At 45.9% G+C, this 27617-nt stretch overlaps 1 protein-coding gene across 1 annotated transcript in view; it reads left to right on the forward strand.

Moving 5' to 3' along the window:
- The window catches only part of LOC140393282 (E3 ubiquitin-protein ligase TRIM8-like), a 143057-nt gene extending 116643 nt beyond the window's left edge, over positions 1-26414 (forward strand). The window contains exons 2-6 of the mRNA XM_072479579.1: positions 5353-5448; positions 10105-10338; positions 14371-14402; positions 17888-18003; positions 24023-26414. Coding sequence (XP_072335680.1) covers positions 5353-5448; positions 10105-10338; positions 14371-14402; positions 17888-18003; positions 24023-24693 — 1149 coding nt within the window. The 3' untranslated portion in view covers positions 24694-26414. The remainder of the gene's footprint in view (positions 1-5352; positions 5449-10104; positions 10339-14370; positions 14403-17887; positions 18004-24022) is intronic.
- The last annotated feature ends 1203 nt before the right edge of the window (positions 26415-27617 follow it).

A 27617-nucleotide genomic window follows, 5' to 3' on the forward strand; every position in this document is an offset into this window, starting at 1 on the left:
AGCACCTAACACACCTGTCCTCACCTCCAAAGAACCGGCTCATCCTTGTCCCGGTCATGTGTGCCCTGTGCAGCACCTTAAACTGTATGAGGCTGAGCCTCGCACACAAAGAGGAAGAGGTCACCCTCCCCAGGGCACCTGCCCACGTCCCCTCCTCGATCTCCTCTCCCAACACCTCCTCCCACTTACCTTTCAACTCCACCACTGAGGCCTACTCCCCCTCCTGCATCACCTGGTAAGTTTCCGAGATCTTCCCCTCTCTAACCCACCCCCCCGAGAGCATCCTGTCCTGTACTGTGCGTGGCAGCAGCCGCGGGAATTCTACCACTTGTCCTGGCAAACGCACTTACCTGTAAATATCTAAAGGTGTTCCCCGGGGGGAGCCCATACTTCTCCTCCAGCTCACCCAGTCTCGCGAACTTCCCATCCACAAACAGGTCCCCCAACCTCCTTATCCCTGCCCTGTGCCACCCCGAAAACCCTCCATTTATACTCCCTGGGACAAACCGGTGGTTCCCCCGTATTGGGGTCCACACCGAGGCCCCAACTTCCCCCCTGTAATGTTCAGCCATTCATAACAAGAGAAGTCCGTTTTTCTTCTGACTCTGGCAAAAGAATTTGAGCATTGTGCAGGGAACGGATAAATTCTGGATCTCGCAAAAGTCCGCGCACAACTGAGATACCATTTGTTTCCAGTAGATACAGAAGTATTTGAGCTGTAGTTGATTTGATACTGAAACTTCCCCAGAAAATTCAGACTTTGCTGGGTGAATATAGACGCCAAATTGAAATGTATTTGCTGCGAGTTCAGCATGTTCAAAAAGACTGTGATGAACCACCATGATCCGGTGAATGCTTTCCAATAGCTTTATTCCTTCTGCACATGGCTCATCTAAGTTTAACCTCAACTTCACATTCCTGCTGACCCGTAATAACCTTTCACCCCCTTGCCAAGAATCTATCTACTTCTGCCTTTGTGATATTCAAAGACTCCAAAGTCTTTTAACCCTCAGAATTTTTTTTTCATCATCTGTCTTAAATGGGCAACCCCTTCACCACCCATCAAGTTCTAGATTCTCCCACAAGAGGAAACATCCGTTTCACATTATCCTGTCAAATCCCCTTAGAATCTTATTTGGTTCAAGCAAGTTGCCTCTTGTGTTTCTAAGCTCCCGCGGATACAAGCCTAGCACGTCCAACATCTCCTCATAAGACAAACACGCCCATTCCAGGTATTAATCTAATAAGTTTTCTTGTAACTGCTTCCAATGCATTTGCATTTTTCCTTAAATAAGGAGACCAATAAGCAAAGGGGTGATGGAGGCGGGATACAGAACTGAGGTTGCTATCCGATCAGCCGTGATCTCTTGAAACAACGGGGTTGGCTTGAGGGTTTGAATGGCCTATTCCTGCTTCATGTTCATATGTCCAGTGAAGCCCGGGTACCTGAGCGAGAGCCCGTGTGCCACCCTGCCCTGTCCCTGACCACCAGGGAACTCCCAACACTTGGGAGACCCCCCCCAGGTGCTGTGGTGCCTGGTCCTCGTTTTTGTGGACCAGTACTAATGGGCGCCTCACCTGCTTGGGAGCCGGTTAGATCACGTGAGGCTGTTGGATAGGGGGTACTTCCCATTAATAGGATGGAGAGTGACCTTGATTAGTGATCATTGGTTTCTTGCCACAGCGCAGCAAGTGTCTGGTGCAGTTCCTGATTTTGGACCCTCCCACGATCTAACCGGCTCACTCGGATTTGTGTTCGGCTCAACACGGCCATTTGATCATGCCCATAATGTCTTGGCAGGTATTTCCATGCAGCACTGAGGAAGTGCTAGACTGTTAAACCAAGCTGTACCATCTTGGGTGTGTATTAAGATCCCAGAGTACTTTTTGAAGAACAAGAGTCTGGTATCCGAGCGGACATTACCTCTGCATTCTTCTCATTGCTGTTTGTGGAACCTTATATGCCGTCTGTGCTGTGTTACCTAGTGTAGTAGTATTTTATCTGTTGGCTACTGGGCTGGTGTAATATACTGTGGAGAAATCTTTGTCAAGGAAGCACTACAGCAAAAAAAAAAGCAATGTGGGTGTGCCTACATCACAGGGCCTGCAAAAGTTCAAGAATGTGGCTCACCACCATCTTCTCATGGGCAATTAAAAATGAACTATAAATGTTGACCGTAACCTGACGCCCTTTTTACAAAAACAAATGAAAAGAATTACACTTTGCATGATCTTGATTCATTGTCTCAAATCCATTGTCATCAGGGCATTAGCTTAAAATTATATTGAAAATTTGGCAACTTGCATTTATATAGCGCCTTTAATGTAGTGAAGCGTCTCAAGGCACTTGCATTATCGAACAAAGTTTGACATGGTCATTGATGTTAGAGCAGATGACAGATGTATGTTTTAAGAAGGGTCTTAAAAGTGGGGAAAGAAGTAGTGAGGCAGAGGGATTTAGTGAGGCAATTCCAAAATGTGGGATCTAAACACCTAAAAGCACAGCCGCCTCTGGTGAAGCAAAGAAAATCAGTGATGAGCCAGAGAACACAATTGAAGGAACGCAGAGATCTTGGTTGATTGTGGAAATTGGAGATATGGGGCGACGGGGCCATAGGGTGAATTTTAAAAGCAAGAAGAGAAATTTAACATGGAGGCGTTGTTGGATCAGGAAGCAGTGTAGGTCAGTGAGCACATGGGGTGATGAGTGAATGGGACGGGTTAGCTGGGCAGCCGAATTTTAGATAAGTTCAAGTTTACAGAGGGCGCAAGCTGCCAGAAGAACATTGTAATAGTTGCGGCTAGAGGGTGGCACAGTGGCACTGCTGCCTCACAGCGACAGGGACCCAGGTTCAATTCCAACCTTGGGTGACTATCTATGTGGAGTTTGCACTTTCTCCCTGTGTCTGCGTGGGTTTCCTCCGGGTGCTCCGGTTTCCTCCCACAGTCCAAAGATGTGCAGGTTAGATGGATTGGCCATGCTAAATTGCCCCTTATTGTTCAACGGTGGAGTTACAGGGATAGAGTGGGGGAGTGAGCCTGAGGAAGGTGCTCTTTTAGAAGGTCAGTGCAGACTCAATGGGCCGAATGGCTTCCTTCTGCACAGCAGGAAATTTACAATTCTATGAATAAAGGCATGGATGCAGGTTGCATCTGCAAACAAGCTAATGCAGCAGTAGAGTCAGGGAATTGTTACTGAGATGGAAGTAGATGATATTGGTGGTTTTTAAGCTTGCACATTACACGCCACTGAAATGTTATTGAAAATCAACACTTTTTAGTGGAATCAGAGATGACGGTCTGGATTCTCTGTTGCTGGGATCCTCTGTTTTGCCGGTAGTGCACTCACGCCCCTGGGTTTCCCGACAGCGTGGGGGTGCCCACAATGGGAAACCCCATAGGCCGGCTGCCGGGACGGAGGATCCCATTGCCAGCGGAAACGCGCTGCACCAGAAAACAGGTGCAGCGGAATGGAGAATCCCGCCCAACATGTGTATGAAAATATCTCCTTATCGCTACAGCCTGTACTCACCGGTGGCTGACTGTTGTATAGAGAAACCTTAATCCTGGTGATCATTGTGGATCCATCAAAATATGGAACAATGATTCTGCAGTTTGAATAAGAGAAATCACTTAAAGCAATATAAATGGAGAACAGGTTCTTTGTATTTCAAATCTGTGGAAGTCCGATAAAATCTATGCCTATGGCACCTAATGAGATTTGCTCTCTAATGTGAATGTAAAAGTAAGTGTGGGTCCAGAGACACACTGGTCCGTAACTTCCGAGCTCTGGTGCGGGGAGGGAAGCGAAGAAGGAGAACCCGCCCTTCCCAGATGTACTCCAGTACGGATTGCATGGCAATTGCCTGGGAAATTCAAAGTTCCTTTGGGCAATTTCCCTGCACTGGGAAAATCCAATAATGAGATCTAAATCACAAACTTTGGATAGTTCCGCTTGTCATGCAGCAATTGTTACCCAGGAAAAGTAGAATTAATACCGCTTCTGGGTAACTGTAGCATCGACCCATCCCGACTCCCCACTGGACTCTCCTCTTTATCCTCGCTGGAGTGGTTGCACCCTGCCTGAGTCGGAGGGTCAGGTGAGATTGAATGGAGTGGCGATCTGTCTCGATTGCCACTCCCCCGAAAGTTACACGCCATATGTTTTTTTAAAGATGAGCAAAAGTGTATTTAAAAAGATCTATCGTTATTAGCATGAAATTCTTCACAAATTCAAACTCCATGAAAATGTTTCAGAAGGTTCAACATTCAGCCATTCACAGAACAGCGGATGATCAAGAATTAATTCTAGGCATGCGTGTGGTCCTGGGGTGACATTGGAAACACTTTTATTTCCAAAAGACCAGAATCATAACCTAAAAATACCATTCTGCTGCTATGAAAGTACAGCTTGTGCATCCGCTTGGAAGTTGAAAGGCCATTTCCTGTATTGAAATCTATAAGCCTTCCTCTGGTAGATTGTCTATCTGTGTTCTTTGTTTTTGTCTTTTTGACTTTTTCTGACCTTTCCTTGCAAAGATTAGAGGGAACAAAAGGAGGAAAACGAACTGGATATAGCAAGATAATTGGAGGGCAATAAGAGAAGAAGAGAAAATTCTGACAAATGAGATTGAATATTTCGCCCATCAATTTTCTCTTCCAAATTCCCCAGTGCTGCTACACATTGCCCATATCCGAAGTTAGTCAACATGACTGCAGGCTTCAGCATAGGCTACTCTTGATCTGGCTGTGTACTGCTACCAACATGCGTGTTTTGTTTATTCATGCCATCCAACTTGTATCTGACGACTCTGGTGAGGAATTAGGGACGAAAGAGAAACCAAGTTTGTAAAGATTAGGAGAGGGGGTAAATCAAACTAGGTAATAACAGTTTTCGGTATTAAGTCTGTAGGAGGAAGGAAAGATAAAAGGTGATGAGCGGTTTTCCAGTTATGAGATGCATTTAATGCTCCTGGTGTTCCATTCAAACCTGTAGTTTGTTTTTATATTGGAGCTAGTGTCACTGGCTCCCAATGTGAAGGCTAGCAGCAATCCCTGTAAGCTAGCCAGTCTTGAGGCTAGTTGGGGAAACTTCTTATAAAACCACTTCTCCCTCCTAACCCGCTTTGGTGAAATCAGCAAGTTCACTTTGGTATGCAGCCGGTAAGACTCGTATGTCTGGATCTGGCAGTGTTATCATGGGTCTTGTGCAACATAGAGGCCGCAAATAAAATTCTGATATGGCTTGTAGCAAATCTGCTGTTAGACGCTCCTATTTTTGAATGATGTTGTGTTTTTTTCGAATTTCATGACCAATTTTTAACAGTACTGTCACTCTGTCTTTCCTGAAAGCAAATGCTGATGAAACAACAAGAGAGACTGTCAGAAAGAGAACAGGATATTGAAGAACAAATCTACAAACTGAAGACTGATAAAAGTGTGATTGAGGTAAATTTAAACTTCTGAGCCTTGTGATCTAACTCCTTTAGGTTACAGAATTTTTAAATAGAGATTGTTTAATGCAGTTTGTTGAGACTTTGGCATTTTCTCTTGGACTTAATTTGGAGCATTGCGCCCTTCAAGCTGATGAATGGTGCCATTAAGAAAGATAATTTTTCTGCCTTTATTGGTTAGTCACAACTGTTGTATATCTCAAGTTCTAAATTCCCTCTGTATTTTCTGATTCCATTGCCCATAGAATTCCCCACTCATTTTCCCTCCTCATTTTTAGGAATTGGTTTATGGCCTGGCTAGGCTGACCTTTCATTTCCCATCTCTAAATGTCTCTTGAACTGCTCATCCACAATGTTGTTAGGGAGGAAGTACCAGGATTTTGACTTGGCAACATTGAAGTAATGGTGATATAGGGCGGAATTCCCCCCCCCCCCCTCCCCCTACGCCGGGTGGGAGAATCGCCGGGGCCCCACGCGGGTCCTGCCACCCGCACGTGATTCTCTTTCCCCCCCACCCCCCAAAAACCAGAGCTGCGAGAATCACGCCTGGCTGCTCGGAGAATCGCCGTTTGCAAAAGGCGAGCGGAGATTCTCCGGCCCGGATGGGCCGAGCTGCCGCCCCAACATGACAGGTTCCCGCCGGCGCCGTCCACACCTGGTCGCTGCCGCCGGGAACTGCGCGGGGGGGGGGGCCTCCGATGGGGTCTGGCCCGCGGTCGATGCCCACCGATCGGCGGGCCGGCCTCTCTAAAGGAGGACCTCCTTTCCTCTGCCGCCCTGCAAGATCCATCCGCCATCTTCTTGCTGGGCGGCCTCCAGGAGGACAGCAACCGCGCATGCGCGGGTTACGTCATTTACGCGGAGCCGGCCGCTTTTTACGCGGCGTCAATGCCCAGCGCACATAAAATACGCGACGCCCGCACCTAGCCCCCCGGGGGTGGGAGAATAGGGGGCTGGGAGTGGGCTCCGACGCCGGAGTGAAACACTCCGGTTTACACTCCGGCGTCGGGACTTTGTCTCCATTTCGGAGAATCGCGCCCCCAAACTCTGGATGGTGAGTGGCTTGGAGGGCCACATTCAAATGTTGGCGTTCCCATGTATCTGCAGCCCTTGTTCTTCTTGAAGGTAGAGGCCGTGGGTTTGGAAGGTGCTTTCTTAGGGGCCTTAGTGAGTTCCTGCAGTCCATTTGTGGACGGTACGCACGGCTGCTACTGTTTGTCGGTGGAGGAGGGAGTGAATTGGGTGGGTGCCAATCAAGCGAGCTACTTTCTCCTGGATGTTGTTGAGCTTCTTGAGTGTCGTTGTAGCTGCACTAATTTGGACAACGGAAGGGTATTCCATCACATTCCTAATTTGTACCTTGTGGTTGGTGGACAGGCTTTGGGGAGTCAGAAGATGAGTTACTCGTTGCAGGATTCCTAGCTCCTGACCTCTTATAGCCGCAGTATTTATGTGGCTAGACCAGATCAATTTCTGGTCAATGTTAACTCCCAGGATGTTATTAGTGGATGATTTAGCAATGGTAATGCCATTGAATGTCAAGGTACTATGGTTAGATTCTCTTTTTGGACATGGTCATTGCCTGGCACTTGTGTGGCAAGAATGTTACTTGTCAGCCCAAGCCTAGCTATTGCCCAGGTCGTGCTGCATTTGAACATGGACTGCTTCAGTACTGAATTAGTTATTTTATTTGGTTGAAACTGGGTGCAATTTACCTGGCAGCACGGTAGCATTGTGGATAGCACAATTGCTTCACAGCTCCAGGGTCCCAGGTTCGATTCCGGCTTGGGTCACTGGCTGTGCGGAGTCTGCACATCCTCCCCGTGTGTGCGTGGGTTTCCTCCGGGTGCTCCGGTTTCCTCCCACAGTCCAAAGATGTGCAGGTTCGGTGGATTGGCCATGATAAATTGCTCTTAGTGTCCAAAATTGCCCTTAGTGTTGGGTGGGGTTACTGGGTTATGGGGATATGGTGGAGGTGTTGATCTTGGGTAGGGTGCTCTTTCCAGGAGCCGGTGCAGACTCGATGGGCTGAATGGCCTCCTTCTGCACTGTAAATTTAATGATTCTATGATTTAATGATTAATATGATTCAACTGGGAACACCGTCATCTGAATCAGAAGATTGAATTCAAGCTCAGTTTGAATACTTGATTTAATCTAGGTTGACCCTTGTGCCGTACTGAAGGTGTGTTCCATTATTGGGTACCTCAATTTGGATTGGACATTAAACCAAGATCTGAACACAAAAGATCACTATAACACTACAGAGATTTGTAAGGATACTCTGGTGGTCTGTCCTCCATTCCCTCCTGCCATTAGCACCAAAACTGATTAATTGGTGCTTTTTGTGGTACTTTGCGTACACATGGGTAGCTGTATTTGCTTCATAAATGAACTATGGGAGCTCATTGGTTGTGAAGCAGTTGGGGACATCCTGTGAATAAAATGGTGGAAAAAATGCAAGTCCAATCTAGCTTTCATTTTTCACTACAAGCTTAGACAGGACAAAGTCTAGAATCCGACATGGGACATCGCTAAGGTCTTGAGCTTCATTGCTAGGGCTTTGGTGGAAGTTAAAGAGGGGAGCAAATGGAAGTCAAGAGAAAATTTGGCAAAAGATTTGACGTGAGGGTGGGAACAAGGGCGGGTGCAGCTGGGTGTGGACCTGTACAGTGACATGGTGAGGAAGGGAGTTCTCCCAGAGGGCATGTGCTTTCGTAATTAAGTTCTGTACATTCCAACAGTTGTGACTGTTGATGTTCAGTCATGTCCTCCTGCTGGAAGTGTGCCTGTTGTCTAATGTGGGAATGATAGAGGCTTATGTTGCAATTGATACAGATATTCTGAGTCTGTTGGCCACTGTTTGCTGAAGGAGATACACTGAAGTGCATATCTATAATAAGAGGTTCAATGTTAGTGATCTGAAAACAAGCTTGTAGCAAATTCTAAAACTACAAATTTTACAAAGGCGTGTGTTATTGGTAACCTAAATGCATTATTGGAAATTAATTTCCAATTTGTGGTACCTGGGGGAGTGTGGAGTACAGTTCATATAATTATGGATGAGGAAGGCAATTTGACCTCCTTTCAGGTTGCAAAGCCCAAGTTTATTCAACCTTTTTCAACTCTAAACTCTGACCCTGGGGATTAGCCTTGTGCCTTCAACTACAATGTTTGGAAACACTCAATCTCATGCAGTCTGAATACGGTGTTATAAAGTTTAATCATTGCTGCGTCTAATTGATAGTCTAATGTTTGACTGTATAATTCAACTGCTATTCTACATTGCTTGTATTTATTTAACATTGAGTCTATGAAGAATCTTGGTCTCCTTTGGATAGATCCTTAACTTTAAAGTGCCATTCCTGGAGGACATGGGCCCTTTTGTTTCCTTTTTCTGTAGATCCCTGATGCCCTCTGACATGATGAACCTCTTGATTTGTAATAAAGTTCAGAGAAATGCTCCAGTAGATATTGGATTTAATCGATCGTCACATTTTTCCCCAAGGGTAGTTTTCCCTTCATAAATATCGAGAACTGCTTTGAGTACTACAGCCACATGGCCTTCAAGCATTGTTCTATTCATTTATGATAGGACTTCAAAACTTGAACTCTGGGAAGGGGAGCCACCTGACTGGCCCCTATTTGAACATTTTTGAAAAATTTAGAGTACCCAATACTTTTTCCCCCCCCCCCCAATTAATAATAATAATCTTTATTAGTGTCACAAGTAGGCTTACATTAACACTGCAGTGAAGTTACTGTGAAAATCGCCACACTCCAGCGCCTGTTCGGGTACACAGAAGGAGAATTCAGAACGTCCAATTCACCTAACAAGCACGTCTTTCAGGACTTGTGGGAGGAAACCGGAGCACCCGGAGGAAGCCCACGCAGACACGGGGAGAACGTGCAAACTTCACGCGGACAGTGACCTGGGGCCGGGATCGAACTCGGGTCCTCAGCGCTGTGAAGCAGCAGTGCTAACCACGCCACCGTGTTGCCCTGTTTTTTTGAACATTTGTAGAAATGCTTTGCACAAGATAATTCATGTCCAGGGTGGGTACAGTGTTATTTACACGGTGTAGGAAAGGCAAAAGCACTGGGGATGAGCATGTGTTTGTTTGGTCAATGAGAAGTGTTTGGTACGCACAATTCTGAGCTCACGGTGTTATAAAGATCGACGGTGCCCCATTCTCATTAATAAGAAAACTATTTGACATTCTGTGAATCATTTTAATTTTTGAGTCAGTGTATCTGCATTTGGTGATTTGAGACCTCCTGTAGATAAACAGAAGGCTGAGGAGTGGTATTTCCACATTAAAGAAAACAGTCCTGAGCTCTCCTTGTATTGGAACAGAAGTGAGTGTGTGCAAACAGCAAGACTTCTGCAATTTCCAGGATGTCTGTATCCACAGATAAGCCTAAATGGCACTGGTTTCAGATGGTGAGGCCTGCTCAGTGAGCCACTGGGTTGGATGTGCTTGAGGCTTTATGATTTTTTTAAAAAATTGTTCACTGAAAGAGTGCCTAAATTCTCTTCTCCCTGCCTCCTGCCCCCTTCCCCACTGTCCCCAAGAACCAGTTGCATTTTTCCAGATTGTGCATATTGGATCTATTAAATAAATTCTACCACTGCCTTTTTTCTTGTTAGGAAAAAGTCCAGCAGTTAAAAGAGGAAGTGCGCCTGCAGTATGAGAAAATGCGTCAGATCTTGGAAGAGGATCTTGGGAAGACTTTGGAACTGATTGATAAAACGCGAACAAAATTCTGTGACGAAAATGCATCGCAAGTGCACCAGCTAAATGAGCGACTGGAGGAGGCTAAAAAATTACTGAACTCTGTCCAAAAAATGTGGGACAGGACAGAGGATATTTCCTTTATGAAGGCAAGTTTTAAAGTAACCCTAGTTAATCTTCAATGATGTTGCAGATGGACTCTGGATCAAGTCTTCAGCTGAAGTGGGGTTAGAGGATGATAAATAGTTAGACCAGGGCATAATTCAATACCTATGTTTCAAGTCGCACATTCCACTTTTATTTAATTAATTGATTCATTCGTGAGATGTGGGGTCGCTGGCTAGGCCAGCATTTATTACCCATCCCTAATTGCCTTTGAGCCACTGATAGTGAGCTGCTGCCTTGAACCTCAGCATTCCCTGTTGTATAGGTGCATCCACAGTGCTGTTAGTGAGGGAGTTCCAGCATTTTGACCCAGCGACAATGAAGGAACGGCGATATATTTGCATGTCGGTGAGTGGAGTTTGGAGGGGAACTTCCAGGTGGTGGTGTTCCTATACATCTGCTGCCCTTGTCCGCCTGGATGGTAGTGATCGTGAGTAAAGAAGGTGCTGCCGAAGGAGCCTCAGTGAGTTTCTGCAGTCCATCCTGTAGACGGGACACACGGTGCATTGATGAAGAAGGGAGTGGCTTTGATTTTTCTATTATTTATAATTAAAAGCAAAATTTAAGGTGTTTTGACAAGTTGGAACTAATTGGAGTGTTGAATTTTCTCTGCAGTATAGGCTAAGGAGTTGAGAGAAATACTAAACTGAGGAGCAACAGTGATATTGCCAGGGGTGTGTTTGTTATTCTGTGACTCATTTACATTGGTGCTATACATTATAAATCTGGCTATGAAAAATTAAAATGTAAAAGGTTAATGGGAAGGCTTTAAATGTTATTATAGTAATATGACCTACCCCTCCCAATTCATATGTTTGTATAATGATATGGATCACTCTATTTTATAATGTTTAGAAGATGCACACCTGCTGTGGCTAACTCGACATTGGGAAATATGTCACAGTAGATGTGTGTTTTCCCTCCTATTGCTTTAGAATCAATGAGTTGACTATGTGAAGACATACCTTAGTGCCTTTGGGTATAGCATGTTTGGAAGCTGGTGGTGCTGTGTTACCATGCTGCTTTGACCAGCTGCCGTCTTTAAATATTGCTACTGTCTATTTATTCTGTGGTGTCTGTTGCAATCATGTATTGGCAAACAAAATAAAACTGTAAATGGTTATATGTAGCGGCGTGGGGCCGATCATTGGGACCTTCTTTCCTCGTCCAGGTCCGCCGGCTGAGTCTGCCATCGCGTTCGGAGAGGCCGCTTGAACTGAACTTTACAGTATCCAATTATTTTTTTCCAATTAAGGGTCAGTTTTAGCGTGGCCAATCCACCTACCCTGCACATATTGGGTTGTGGGGGTGAGACCCATGCAGATACAGGGAGAATGTGCAAACTCCACACGGAATGTGACCCAGGGCCAGGATTGAACCTGGGTCCTCGGTGCCGTGAGGCAGCAGTGCAGGCACCATGCCGCCACAGCCCTGAACTTTAAATGGAGATGTACATCCTATAACAGCCCAAGTAAACTCCTCTGTCAGCCTTGGATGATAGGATATGTGAAATGGATAGAAAGATTTTGAAAAGTATATATTTATCTATTAAGTAATTCCCGACTAAAATGTTCTTTTGTTTCAAAGCATTACTCATCAAAACAAAATATTGTATTTTATTTTCAATTAAAGCACGCCAAAGAGAAAATCTGGGGCTGGATTCTCCAAAGATGGGGCTATGTCCCCACGCCAGTGTAAAAACGCTGGAGTTTTACTCTGGAGATTCCTTAAAAATATTAGCAGCTATTCTCCTACATGCAGGGGGCTGACAGGGCCCCGGAGTGCTTCTCACAGCTTCAGCTGTGGATACGGGCCCCCGCACTTCCGGTTCAGAGTCCGCACATGCGCACGGCGGCGGCCTCAAGCGGCTGCGCCGAACGCGATGGCAGGCTCAGCCGGCGGACCTGGACGAGGAGAGAAGGTCCCAACGATTGACCCTGCGCCACTACATATAACTCGCACTATCGCAGCTCCAGCCGCCCTTAAGGTCGTCCCTCCCCCCCCCCCCCCCCCCCCGGTACTTGATCCCCTCGCCCCCCAACCAGGGCAGCCGCAAACTGAGCCGTAGCCGCCACCCAAGGTTCCTGACCGGCCAGATGTGGTTAGAACCACGCCATCGGGAACTCGGCCAGTTTTGCCCGGAGAATCGCTGGGGGGGCCTCTTTCAATGCCCCCCCAGCTGCGCCACGTAATCCATGCGGGAGCGGCGTTGGGCACGATTCCCGCGTGAACATCGATTCTCCGCCCCCACGCCAAACGCGATTTCGCCGTGGTGCTGCAGAGAATCCCGCCCCTGGTTCTTTAATTTTAAGGGGTTAATATACACTGCCTCACCTCGTTATGTCCTCATTCTGAAACTATTGAAATTTTATTGCAGAAATGAACAGTTTGCAGCAGGATCCTGGTTTCTAAATTGGCCTGAAGAAACACGCACACAGCGAGTTTCCTGACATTTCTTTTAATTGGCCAACTATTGACAAGTAGTCTGCCCAGAGTTGAGCAGCAATAAAAAAAGACTTAAATTCCAAGCTGAGTTCCTGACTTTGTTCCTAATGTCACTGCATATTTCTTTTGCCAGTTCTTTTCTCCCCCCATGTAACTTTTTTTCCCAATTGTCGTCCATTGACCTTGGGTGAAAAATGCACATGTGGGTTTTGAATGTAAATTTATTGTTTGGCTCATTTGATCGAATTTCACTTCAACACCAAAATAATGCATTTAGCAACTTGTAACTTTCCAGATTTAATGTTTTGACTTGTTCTAATATACATAATTTAGACATTTCTGTTTCCATCTTCAGCACTGATTGAATTCCTGCCTCATCACAAAAACCCATAATTGTAATTATCCTGGAAAACTTGCAGCATCTTCTAGCAGGGTTGAACCTGGGACTTGATAATCTAAATGAAGCGGGGGGGGGGAAATCATCCACCAGGAATATTGCGCACAATTCTGGTCGCCACACTACCAGAAGGATGTGGAGGCTTTGGAGAGGGTGCAGAGGAGGTTTACCAGAATGTTGCCTGGTCTGGAGGGTGTTAGCTATGTGGAGAGGCTGAATAGACTCAGACTGTTTTCATTAGAACGACGGAGGTTGAAGGGTGACCTGATAGAGGTCTACAGGATTATGAGTGGCATGGGTAGAGTGGATGGGCAGGCACTCTTTCCCAGGGTGGAGGATCAGTCACCAGGGGGCATAGGTTTAAGAGCCGTGGGGCAAAGTTTAGAAGAGATGTGTGAGGTAGATATTTTACACAAGAGGGTGGTGAGTGCCTCGAACGCATTGCCAGGACAGGTTGTGGAAGCAGATACATTAGCAGTGTTCAAAAAGCATCTTGACATGGATAGGATGGGTATAGAGGCACTAGGAAGTGCTGAGGGTTTTGGCCAAGGGTGGTATCATGACCGGTACAGGCTTGGAGGGCCGAAGGGCCTGTTCCTGTGTTCTCCAGTTTCTTTGTTAGAGTAAGTTCTGATCATACCCTCATTCAGCCAGTCCTGGAAAAGTGATTTTTTTTTGGCTGAAGGGATATATTGGAGATGCCACCATTCAACTGTAGTGTTAGTGGAGAAAAGTAAAGAATACATACTTGGGGCCCAGACTAGGGAGAGGCAAATTCACCTGGGATTCCTGTTCCTGTTCACAACTCCATGATTCCTGTTGGGAAGTGCCATTTCGAAATGTTAATTCAGGGCAGGGGGAGACTTGAAATGCCCATTCAGTTATGTAGCCTGCGCACTATCACTATCCAGACTCTTACAAAGGATGGCAACTTGTACAGATTGCCAGGCTACTAGCGCCCTATCAAGAATGAGAACCTGTAACAAATCAATTGATCACTGAACGTTTCATTTGTTCATTCAGTTTAACTGTGGGATGTAAACATTTTAAAGGATTTTTATCAGGAAAAACTCAGATTCCTGCCTTGCTTCATTAAATGTAATTGTTATAATGTCAAGAATGCAAATAAAATGGTAGCCTTGTTGCTAATTGTAACGTTATTTTTTTTTTCCAGAATACCAAATCAGTAAAAATTTTGCTGGAAAGGTAAGCATTAATATCTTAGATTTTCTAAATGAGCCACAAGAGAATGAAGAGTATTTGGTCATCTGCATGTGAAGGAAAAAATGTTGAAAGTGGCCTTGATGTGTCTTTTAATAGAAAGCTGTAATGTGCTGGAACTTACTGAACTGAGAGTCTAATCATTTGGCTATTACTGATGACATTAATTCTATTAATTGAACTAGATTCACAAGTTGTATTACTTACAATATAGCCTTCCCTTATAAATTAAACCATCTGTCTTCGCACCAAATTTAGATGATATAAATAGCATCTCTACAGACTCTTTAAAGTAGATTGAGCTGTGTTTCTGCATGATCTGATTAAACTTCATTTCTTACCTCCACAAAAAACCCTTTCAGTCTTTTATGATGTTGCACACTGAAAGTTGAGACCAAGTCTTCAGGTGAAGCAAGGGCGGCACAGTGGTTAGCACTGCTGCCTTAGCACCAGGGACCTGGGTTCAATTCCGGCCATGGATGACTGCTTGTTTGGAGTTTCGCACTTGCTGCCCGTTTCTGCGTTGGTTTCCTGCGGGTGGTCCAGTTTTCTCCCACAGTCCAAAGGTGTGCAGATTTGGTGAGGTTATGAGGATAGGGTGGGGGAAGTGGGCCTAGGTGTAGAGTACACTTTCAGAGGGTCGGTGCAGACTCGATGGGCTGAATAGTTTTCTTTTGCACTATAGGGATTCTAGGAGTAGCAGCAGGGAATAATTAAATTGGGGTATGCAATCCCCATTTAAAAATAATCTTTTCCTGTTTTGATATATGTTGACTTAACATTATTTGAATGAGGTCAAACAAGAAACCAAGGAGAGTTTGGGAGCAGCGATATTGGCCGGGATTCGACGAGCCTCCACGCCGCAATCGCGCCCGGCGTGGGGGTGGAGAATGGGGCAGCGGACCCACGACACCTTCCCACAATTCTCCGGAGAATCGGCACCAGTGGTGCGCGCGGTCGACGCAGCGCCGGTTGGGAGCCGTTGAAAGAGGCCCCCGCGACAATTCTGCGCCGGCAATTGGCCAAGTTCCCGCCGGCATGTTTCTAACATGGTTCCACCCAGCGGGAGCTCGGAGTGGGGGGCAGGCGGATCCATCACCAGGGGGGACCTCCACGACAGCCAGGCCCGCAAAGGGGGGCCACCGATCGGCAGACGGTGCGATCTGGAGGCCCTACTTCTTCGGCGCCGGCCCACTGTATGGCTCTGCTATGTCACGCGGGGCCGCCGCACGCATGCGCGGACCCGCGGCCGGAAGTGCAGGGCCCTGTATTGGCAGCTAGAGCTGCGTGGAGCACTCCTGGGCCCTGCAAGCCCCCTTAGAAATGGAGAATCACCCCGGACTTTCTAGAAAAAAGTCCGGAGTGATTTGCGCCTGTTTTCTCGCGGGCGTGGGGAAATAGCCCCATTATTGGAGAATCCCTGCCTTTGAGTTGCTTGAAGCATGAGCGTTCTTCTGAAGTGCAGGTTGATGAACGGGGAGCTGTATAACTGTAGTCGCTATTACTGGTTGGAGGGTGCTATTGCAATGTTACCAGTTTCTGTAAATGTGAGAACTTGTGGAAACGTTTGATGCAAAGAGTGTAGGAAATAAGATTTTGCACTATTTATTGAATCTGGAGTGTATAGTTGCATAGTATTTTTAATAATTAAATGAAGTTAAGATCTTGACCAACCACTATTGACCATTGTCTCACATTACTGTACAAGGGAACGAAACATAGCAGACTGAAGGATTCATTGTCTTTATCAGCATTCCTGTTGTAGAACAAGCAAAACCCATTAAATAAAACAGAAAATACAGGAAATATTCATCCAGAATCTGTGGAGAGTGGAAGAAATGTGTTTCAGGTTGCTGACCTTTCACCAAAGCCTTAAAATTTCCTTTTTTTTAAAAATGCTGCAAATGCCAACTTTATTTACGTTTTAAAACAAAAAAATTTTAAGTACCCAATTTTTTTTTCTTCCCAATTAAGGGGCAATTTTAGTCTGGTCAATCCATCTAACCTGCACATCTTTGGGTTGTGGGGGTGAGACACTGTGAGGATGTGCAAACTCCACACGGACAGTGACCTGGATCGAACCCGGGTCCTCGGCGCCTTGAGACAGCAGTGCCACCCACTGGGCCACCGTGCTGCCCAAGCCAAATTTATTTCCAGGTGCCCACTAAGTGTTGGTTCTACTTTAACATTCCAGGAGAATTGGCCCGTTGACAAAGCACTGTAATATTCTTTTTGGTGGTTTTTGCATTGTGTTGGTGACGCTGTCGACTTGATTACCTGTAAAGTGTATATGTTCGGGTGGCGCAGTGGTAGCACACGTGTGGAGACTACCCAATGATCATTCGTTGCTTCTGATATTCTTGGAGCTATGGTTTTCAGCTGACCATGGTTCATGTTGACTATTCTGCACCTTTTGAAGTTTGGAATATAAATATCTCAAAGGTCCTATCAGTTACAAGTTAAATGTGCTTTCTGTTCAAAATTGTGAATATTTTTATTTCCTCAACAACAATAGTTACTTGTCTATGAGATTTTGAAATAATACAGGGCCATGTCTGAGAATTCTGACGTCTGAACATATCGCTTCCTAAGTATCCCAAGCAGCCTAGAATGTGATAGTCGCAATCTTAACACATGCTTCCAAGAACCTTTTTTTATAAATAAGCTCCATGTAAATGAAGACTTCAGGTTCAAATGTTTCAACAGTAATGCGATTGTGTGTGTTTAATAGTTTGCATAATTTTGGATGGCAAACAGTCATTTTTCTGGTGCAAATCATTATGTAGTACAACTGTTCATTTTCAGTCTCTTCCTGGTAAAATAACAGCCCCTTTTAAACCTAGTTGATGGAAATCTTACTGGAGTTATTTGAAAGGAAGTTTTGATCCTATAAGTCTTTTTCATACCAGCGCCATGCTGGATTGGAAAAGTAAATTTGGCAGTGGGTCCGACATAACTTTGCCCTGAAGGATTATTGTAACGCATGAAGTATACCACATTTTGCCCTAATGTGTGAACAGGCAGAGTATGGAAAAATGGATTGCCCATACACTGCGCCTTGAGTAGTGTTTGCTGTAAAACTTTATGGTCATAATATAAAGCTGAGCATAGAACATACAGTGCACAGGAGGCCATTCGGCCCATCAAGTCTGCACCGACCCACATTAAGCCCTCACTTCCACCCTATCCCTGTAACCCAATAACCCCATCTAACCATTTTGGACACTAAGGATAATTAAGCATGGCCAATCCACCTAACCTGCAAGTCTTTGGACTGTGGGAGGAAACCGGAGCACCCAGAGGAAACCCACGCAGACACTGGGAGAACGTGCAAACTCCGCATAGACAGTGACCCAGCGGGGAATCGAACCTGGGACCCTGGCGCTGTGAAGCCACAGTGCTAGCCACGTGTGCTACCGTGTTGCCCACGTTTTCTGTTTGTAATGTTTATTTCTATTTTTTTTCCCAAGGACTCAAGCTTGTACAGGAAATGGGCTGCCACCTCCCAAATTTGGTCACCTCCAGCCAAAACCTTTCTTAAGTGAGATTGGTAAGAAGGAAAAACACATCAGAAAGTTGCTCGAAGGTAAAGTGTCCTATTGTTTTTTTAAAATACCATATATGTGGTCACAACCTTGAGATGAAGTGGGGTTGGAGGATCGGGTATAATTAAATCCCATGTAACTATTTGAGATTTTATTGTTATTATATTCACTCTATTTTTACAATACTTCAACTTTATTGTTGGCGAGCAAAAACTGGGGGAATTTTGGGGAGCAGTAGAGTTGCTTTTAGCATAAGAGGCACAGGCTGAAACGTTGGGAGCTTCATAAATGCCTTACGACAACGGTGCAACTACAATATTTATTATGAAAAAGTTGATAGGAAATGTGTGTATGTATCTCTATGGGTTTGTGTGTGCCTGTCTTTGTCTAAAATGTCTATTCATATGTGTGTGCCGATGCATAAGCAGTGTATGTCTCGGTCTACTCACAGGAACAGGAGTAGGCCCTTCAGCCTTTCAAGCCTGTTATATCATTCAATGAGATTGTGGCTGATATTTGTATCCTAACTCCGTTCACTCACCCAGGCTCCATATCTGTTAATACCCATGTCTAGGAAAAATCTATCTCTGATTTTGAATGATTAATTGAGGTAGAATTTGCTGATTTTTGTGGGGGGGGGGGAAGGAGCGAGAACACTCCACCACCATTATGTATGAAGAAGTGTTTTCTAATTTCTCTTCTGAGTAGGGTGCCTCTTATTTTAATAATATATCCCCTAGTTCTAGACTCATTCACCAATGGGAAGAGTTCCTCTTTTTACCCTATCAAATCACCCATTAAGTATCTTCTCTAATTCAGGAATACAAGCCTAATCTATCTCATCTCTCCTCAAAATCTAAACCTTGGAATCTAATACTGCATTCCTTCTAGGTCCATAAATCCTGTACATAGTACTCTAGATGTGGTCTAATCAAGCAAAACCTCCCCTTTTTATTTTCTGGCTCTTTAGTGAGAAAGGTTATTAGCCTGTCTTTTGTGCCTATCTCATACCTTTTGGTGGTTTGTGTAAATCGGCCTTTAAATTGTTCCTAGCTTTTCACCAATATAAAAATAATACTGGGCATGATTCAGTGACCCCGTTGCTCCCATCACGGATCCGGGGACACGGGTGAATTGTGGGCGATCCCCACATCGGGCTCGAAACCTCCCAAGTCGCCCGACTCACTCCGCCCAGAGTGATCTGGACCCCTCCCAGATCTGAATATTTAAATGAACTTTACGGCTCATTTAAATACCCAGGCGCTTGATTCACTCAGCGCCTGGGATTCACTGGCTGCGCCTGAGAGACCTCGCCAGGCTTTCCTACTTGTCCATACAAATGTGGATCAGACCTAAGAGCATATGGGAGGTGGGGGGTCTCTCCCAGGCCATTGGAGACCGGGTGGTCAGGGACACGGCAGGGTGACACTCCCCCTGGCACCTGGGCACCTTGGCACTACCACCAGACATCCTGGCAGTGCAGCACTGCCAGGATGCCAGATTGGCATTGCCAGTTTGGGCCTGGGGGGATTGCCAGGTAGAGAGGGGTTTCCCTGGGGCCTACGCAAGATTGGTGGGGATGAGGGAAGTCGGAGGGTCAGAGCCTGAAAGGTTGGGGGGTGCGGAGGAGAGATCAGGGCTGCCATCAAAATGCCGCCCCGATCTGCAAGAAGCCCTTTAACTGCGGCCTCGGTGGGGAGAAATTCCCCGAGGCCAAAAAGAAACCGGCAAAGTGCCGATGGATAGCCGAGTGTTTCTCGGTGATGCAGCCGCTGAGAAATCGTTCAGCGGATTTTCACTTGGGGCCCGTTGAACCACGCCGACTATCTTTTATTTTGTCCTGAAAGGATAATTAACCGGTGTTGAAAACTCCCTGCCACTGTTTTGCTCACTTATTAAATCTATCAGCGGCTCTTTGTACTTTTATACTCCCATCGCACTACTCGCGCCATCAATATTTGTGTCCTTGTTAAACTTGGATATATGGCTCTATTATGTTACCCAAGTCATTGGTAAATATAGTGAATAGTTGATAATCCATATAAGGAGGCCATTTGGCCCATCAGGAGTGCACCAACCCTCAAAAGGAGCACTTTCCTATACTCACTCTCCCCGTGCATTGATCATGTGTTCCAGCTAACCTGCACACTTTTGGACGCTAAGGCGCAATTTAGCATGACTAACCCGCCTAACATGCACATCTTTGGACTGTGGGAGGAAACGGGAGCACCCACAGGAAACCCACGCAGACACTGGGAGAACGTGCAAACTCCGCACAGTCACTCAAGGCTGGAATTGAACCCGGGTGCCTGGCGCTGTGAGGCAGCAGTGCTAACCACTGTGCCACCGTGCTGGTTGGATTGCAGCACTGATCCTTGTGGGACACCGCTCCCAATTAGAGTACATACCTGTTCATCTACTCTGTAACAAGGTCAATAATTGGCCTTCAATTCCTTGAGCTTTAATTTTAGCTAACAGTCTCTTATGTGGAACTTTATCAGACGCCTTCTGGAGGTCGAGGTAAACTACATCCTTAGATGATGTCCTATCTGTTACTTTAGTTCCTCAAAAAAACTTTAATTACATTTGTCTGACCTCCCCATTACAATTCTCAGCTCTCAAAGTACTTAATTATTCATTCCATAACATCCCCACATCAGGGGCGAAATTCTCCCCCAACGGCGCGATGTCCGCCGACTGGCGCCAAAGACGGCGTCAATCAGACGGGCATCGCGCCGGCCCAAAGGTGCGGAATGCTCCGCATCTTTGGCGGCCTAGCCCCAACATTGAGGGGCTAGGCCGACGCCGGAGGGATTTCCGCCCCACCAGCTGGCGGAAATGGCGTTTGTTGCCTCGCCAGCTTGCGCGTAAATGCGACGCATGCGCGGGAGCGTCAGCGGCCGCTGACAGTTTCCCGGCGCATGCGCGGGAGCGTCAGCTGCCGCTGAAAGTTTCCCGCGCATGCGCAGTGGGGAGAGTCTCTTCCGCCTCCGCCATGGTGGAGGCCGTAGCGGAGGCGGAAGGGAAAGAGTGCCCCCATGGCACAGGCCCGCCCGCGGATCGGTGGGCCCCGATCGCGGGCCAGGCCACCGTGGGGGCACCCCCTGGGGTCAGATCGCCCCGCGCCCCCCCCCCAGGACCCCGGAGCCCGCCCACGCCGCCTGGTCCCGCCGGTAAATACCAGATTTGATTTACGCCGGCGGGACAGGCAATTTCTGGGCGGGACTTCGGCCCATCCGGGCCGGAGAATTGAACGGGGGGTCCCGCCAACCGGCGCAGCCCGATTCCCGCCCCCGCCCAATCTCCGGTACCGGAGACTTCGGCGGGGGGCGGTGGCGGGATTCACGGCGGCCAACGGCCATTCTCCGACCCGGCGGGGGGTCGGAGAATGACGCCCCAGATGTTAGACTGTCCGGTCTGTAATTTCCTGCTTTATCCAAGACCTTTCTTAAATAATGAGTTATATTTGCAATTTTCCAATCCAGAGAAACAATCAAGAATGCTTTGGAAGATTGTGGCTAAAGCAAATGCAATTTCCTCACCTACCTCCTTTGTTTTTGCCCTTGTTTTTAATCAGGTTCTAGGATTTATTACACTCTAGTGACATTATTTTGTTCTTATACTTTTCTCTTGCTTGTGTTAATTTTAGTGAGTGCCAGTCCTTGATTTGTTCTTGGCCTACCTGGAATATTAGATATATTTGCCTCTTTCTCAACTTTGTAAACTGATTCAAAGTAATTATTCACTTTGACAGGCATTTCTAGTTTTCATTTGCAATATTACCTGCATTTGTTTTTAAAGGGCCCCACTACCTTTTACTGGCATTTACTTCTGTAAAAACGTAGTTGATTTTGACATCCGATGCTAAATTTATTTTCATATTCTTATTTTGCATCTCTTACCATTTTTTTGTCTTCCTTTGCTGTTTTTTTATACCGTTACCAATCCCACGGATGTACACTGTCCTTTGCACTTTGTATGTTATTTATGTTTTTGCTCACCTCTTTTGTTGAGTAAGTAGAACTCTTTCCCCGGAATGGCACATACTGGCATTAAGCTACATTCTCTTGAACACCTCTCATTGTTCACATGTACTTTTACCCAATAAGAGATTTGACCAGTTTACTGTTGTCAGTATCTGTCTCATCCATTAAAGTTAGCCATACCGAAATTCAGAAACTCAGTAAGTTTCTCATTTTCAAACCTAACATTGCATTTGATTACATCATGACATTGTTAGGTTATTAATTAGCAGTACAGGAACACTGGACTAAGTCTGGCTCATTTATTGAATCTAGCATTGCCTGCCTTCCCGTTGGTTTTAGAGCACAGTGCTTCAGAAAACTGTCCCGACTACACTCAGGAAGTTTGCTAGCTTTCTTGTTTTGAGCTGTTCTGTTCCCAATTGATGTGAATACTGTTGAGTGGAAAATATGCCACTTTAAAACTATATTTAGATTTCAACAATCTGCCTAGAACCAGCTCAACTACATTGAACTAGTTTGAAATAAATACAGTAATTAAAAGGAGCCTCCATGGGAGAAAAAAAATCCCCTTCATATATTTCTAAAGAAAAAGGCAAGTTTAAAAGAAATAGGGCAGCACGGTGGTGCAGTGGTTAGCACTGCTGCCTCACGGCGCCGAAGTCCCAGGTTCGATCCCGGTTCTGGGTCAATGTCCGTGTGGAGTTTGCACATTCTCCCCGTGTTTGTGTGGGTTTCGCCTCCACAACCCAAAGATGTGCAGGGTAGGTGAATTGACCACGCTAAATTGCCCCTTAATTGGGAAAAAATGAATTGGGTATTCTAAATTTTTTTAAAAAGAAACCATCATCAAGAGTTATTTTCTTTTCAATCCCTCCCAAATGTAAACGCTGCTCTCTGCCATCAGCAATTTTCGGTGATCATTGTTGAAGACAGCCATGTTGGCCTGTGATTTCATTGATATTGGTTCAAACATTTCATTTTCTTTTTTATGAGTAAACATTTAAAAAAATTTTCCCCTGCATCCCACTGTTTATCGACATGGTAACGTAGGGCACATGGTACTGAGCTAACAGCCCAGGTGAATAAGAATTCAGAACTCACCACGACAAATAGTGGTGTTTGAGTGGAATGTTAATTTGTGATCTGGCACCAGGAAAATTGATCATAAAAGCTGCTGGATTCTAAAAATAAAATAGGCGGCACGGTGGCGCAGTGATTAGCACTGCTGCCTCACGGCGCCGAGGGCCCGGGTTCGAACCTGGCCCCGGGTCACTGTCCATGTGGAGTTTGCACATCTCTCCGTGTCTACGTGAATCTCACCCCACAACCCATAGATGTGCAGGCCAGGTGGATTGGCCACGCTAAATTGTCCCTTTAATTGGGGGAAAAATTAATTGGGTACTCTAAATTTATTTTACAAAAGTAAAAATAAAATCTAACTGATCCACAAATCTCTTCACCTCCCTATCTGACCAAATGCAACTCCAGTCTTACATTATATCCATTAGGGATAGGCACGTTTTTTTTAAGTGGTCGTTTTCTGACTGAATGGTGACAGAAGCAGGTCTTGATGTCAGCATGTGTTCACTGCACCCACCATTCAAAACTGAAATCTGAATCAAGGTATTGGTGAGTCAGGCAAGCACTGAATCTTAGCCCAACTGGTTACTGATAACTTGCATCATTGCAGAGCGCCATTGCTTAAATACTGAAGTGCTGGAGAGTGTAGAAACTGGGAAAGCTCCAGGGAGCGGTTGCATTCAGGTGGGGATCAGCAGACTTTAGTAAGTGTAGGGACTGGTAGAATGAGGTCTCACAAGTGCGAGGAAAATACTACCTCTTGTGCAAAATTCCCAGAGTTGTTAATCTACATGTAAACAGGAGATGCATCTTATATAAATTGGACACAAGTGTTGGCTAGGAGATCAGAAACTTAAACAAAACAAATGTTCTGTGTTTCAATCTTGTAAAACCAGCCACTGGATAAGTCTCAGCAGTACATGTGTGCATGTATTTGTAGTAATTGCAGATTTCTAGTGTAACCTGTTTTTTTTTCTTTGCTATACTTCAACAGGGACAATAAGCACTCCTGTACCGTTTCTGCAGAGCGTTCCGGCTTACACCTGCAACATTTCCAATACTGCTGGAGAAAAACGCAAGCACTCCACTGCTTTCCCTATGCCCACGACATCTGCTGTGGACAATGGTTTCCTGGAAGTTCCGGCCGTGAATGTTGCCAGCCAATTCATGGGCCAGGGCGGGCCTGTTGTCGAGGGCCAGTCAGCACAGTCCCTTGTGCCCTGCAGTTCTTCCCCACACATTGTGGGACTGACCAGCGGTCCGCAGCCTGTCCACACGGGTCCAGTCTTCAATGCAACTCACTATCCCAATGGCACGCCTCCCCAGCAGTCTGTACTTTCCCAGCCAGTCGGTTACGGTGGGCGCAAAATCCTCGTCTGCTCTGTGGATAACTGTTACTGTTCTGGTGTGCCTTCTGTTTCGAACCACAACGGACACCAGCCATACAGCAGATCGGGCACTTTCCCATGGTCTGTGACGTCGCAGGAATATGCACACGCTCTTCCGCCTGCTCCCTCTGTACCTCAATCCCTAATATCGTATGGAATGGGATCAGCATCTCATAACAACACTGCAGGCAAGATAACTGCAGGATATATGGCCAATCCTTCTCTGAACACTACACCGCAAACTAATCTTCTAAATTCTGTCTATCATACATTTTGAACAATTTGTGCATTTTCTCATTTTTTAAATTTTTCTTCTTTCTGTAAATGTTAATTTCAAATCATTTGCTTAAAAAGAAGTTAGAAAATACATTCCGCACATGATGTAACCTTTTTGTGCAATTGAATTCCAGTGCTGGTTTAGTAATCCATTCACAGATGGAGTCATGTTCTGTATTAAATGACTTCCTTTGGTTGTTTCTGCCATGAGTGCCGCAACCATAACAGAATTTTTATATGAAAACTCTTAGCACTTTTTGCAGAGGCATTTAATATTAGTTAATCACAATAGTGCTCTGGTATAATAATAACAGCAATAAACAGAGGTACCATTTGACAGTGAAGCACAAATTACGCTGGTATGCGTTGACACCGTTTGTCTGACCTGTTAAATAGGTGGATCGGAGAAGAGAAATGATACCCTAACACTGGAAATTGTCACAAGGTAACGCACGCTGAATGGAGGATTGTCTCTGGCGAGTTGCCAGGCAGGACGTTCAATCATTGATTGTCATCATTACCCCAACAGTCCTTTTACAATAAACCCTTTGAGTACGGACTTCCCTTGTGGAACAAGAAATCTTAAGAAGAAAATAATTTTTTGATTTTGAAGTGTTCAAGATGCGACTCTGGCCTCCTGGGAGATTGAAACCACACCCTAATTAAGCATGGCAGATTTGGCCTGTCACTTTAATCATGTAATTTTTAAAAAAACATCACAAAGGGACTACTACGATACAGAGTGAAAAACGGGTCAGGCTGGGTTCCTGGCCAGCTAGAAGAAAGACAGATTATTTTAGGTTTGGCAAATACTGTCCTGTAAACTATATATTGATAAATAATTGGGAATATGCTTAATGCATAACATGAACTTTCTTAATCGGTATTCTGTAGAAGAACTGGAGTATTTGGGAATCTTGCTTTTATTTCTAGAAAATGGTAGGGGGGGGGGGGGATGTTACAATAATGCTCAAAGGGTTGAAAATCTGTTCGAACAAACATCTTTTCAGGCCTGTTGTGTTGAATGGACTATTACAGTGGAACCTCATTATTATTAACCCAATGGTGGCTTTTGTCAGTGGCGGGGGTGGGGGCTTCACCTTGCCAAGATTTGAGCCCTCCAGTTCTGACTTCACTCCTTCACACCACCAACTGCTGGAAAACATGTTTCACCAAATTTTTTTTTTTTGGTTTGTTTATTTTCAGTTCTGCATCCGGGCAATGATGGTGGCACTGGGATGTTCTTATGAATGGTAAAAGCAATTACAACAGTGCAGTTTGTTATCACTGGGCAAAGGAATGATAGATAACTCATTACAAATGGTGCCGATGGATCTGCTGGTCTGCATGTTATAACAAAGTTTGTTTCATCAAGGGATTGAATTCCTTGGACTTTTTTTTAAAAATTAAAACTGAAATGGAGCTTCGGTTGGGGACCTGGGGAAAGTTTGCTGTAACGAGGTTTGGCTGTATTTTAACTGTATGGTGATGGTCCATAGGCGTTTGACCACGGGAGCTCTGTTTAGCTTTGTCCCTGCAGAAAAGGGTGAATGTCAGTGTTTGGAAAAACTATTGTAATCAGTAAAATCAAAGACTGTCGGTATTTTGTCTTTCTCAAATACTTATAGTTACCAGGTTATGCAGGGTTTATCTTAACCTCCTATTTCATGTCACTTTATCAATATCTTCTTTTAAGACATTGAATAAACATGTATACATGCATTGTTGAGGACTGTCTTTTTTTTCGTGCGTGTGAAAAGATTCTAATTTCATTCAGGTGTGTTTTTTGGGCCGCAAAACAAAGGAGCGCAGAAATAAAAAAAGATTATTATTATTATTTGACTCTTGGAGGCAGCTGGGGTGCTGTCTTTGGACCAAATCACTCTGGTATCAGGAGGGAGAGGAAGCAATCAGAACCCCACGTTACTGCTTACTGTTGCATTCATTCTGAGCTTAATTTTGTGGCCAGCAGATGAAACCAAGATCAAACAAAGGCTGCTAATCCCACTTTAGTCAAAAAATAAACCGCATTGGCCATTCTAGGTTGATGCTTAAGACCTGGGGCGAGATTCTCCGACCCCCCGCCGGGTTGGAGAATCGCCGGGAGCTGGCATGAATCCCGCCCCTGCCGGTTGCCGAATTCTCCGGCACCGGATATTCGGCGGGGGCGGGAATCGCGCCACGCCGGTTGGCGGTCCCCCCCGGGATTCTCCGGCCCGGATGGGCCGAAGTCCCACCGCTAAAATGCCTGTCCCGCCGGCGTAGATTAAACCACCTACCTTACCGGCGAGACAAGGCGGCTCCAGGGTCCTGGGGGGTGCGCGGGGCGATCTGGCCCCGTCGGCTGCCCCCACGGTGGCCTGGCCCGCGATCGGGGCCCACCAATCCGCCGTGGGGGCAGCCCCCGGGGCCAGATCGCACCCTTTCCCTTCCGCCTTCGCCACGGTCTCCACCATGGCGATGGCGGAAGAGACTCCCTCCACTGCGCATGCGCGGGAATGCCGTCAGCAGCCGCTAATGCTCCCGCGCATGTGCCGCCCGGAGATGTCATTTCCGCGCCAGCTGGCGGGGCACCAAAGGCCTTTTCCGCCAGCTGGTGGGGCGGAAATTCATCCGGCGCCGGCCTAGCCCCTTAAGGTTGGGGCTCGGCCCCCAAAGATGCGGAGCATTCCGCTCCTTTGGGGCGGCGCGATGCCCGACTGATTTGCGCCGTTTTGGGCGCCAGTCGGCGCACATCGCGCTGATACCGCAGAATTTTGCCCCTGATCTTTGCAAATTTAATTCCTACTGGTGCAGGAAGTGTTCTTCTGAAGCTGGGGCCTAAGGTCTGTTGTAAAGAGTATTTCAGAGACATCTTCGTAACTAACCTCTGCTATACATGATCTTCAAGTGCTTGATACTTTCTCTGACTACCCAGATGACCCT

This window comes from Scyliorhinus torazame, chromosome 16, assembly GCF_047496885.1.
Source record: "Scyliorhinus torazame isolate Kashiwa2021f chromosome 16, sScyTor2.1, whole genome shotgun sequence".
Classification (NCBI taxonomy): Eukaryota; Metazoa; Chordata; class Chondrichthyes; order Carcharhiniformes; family Scyliorhinidae; genus Scyliorhinus; species Scyliorhinus torazame.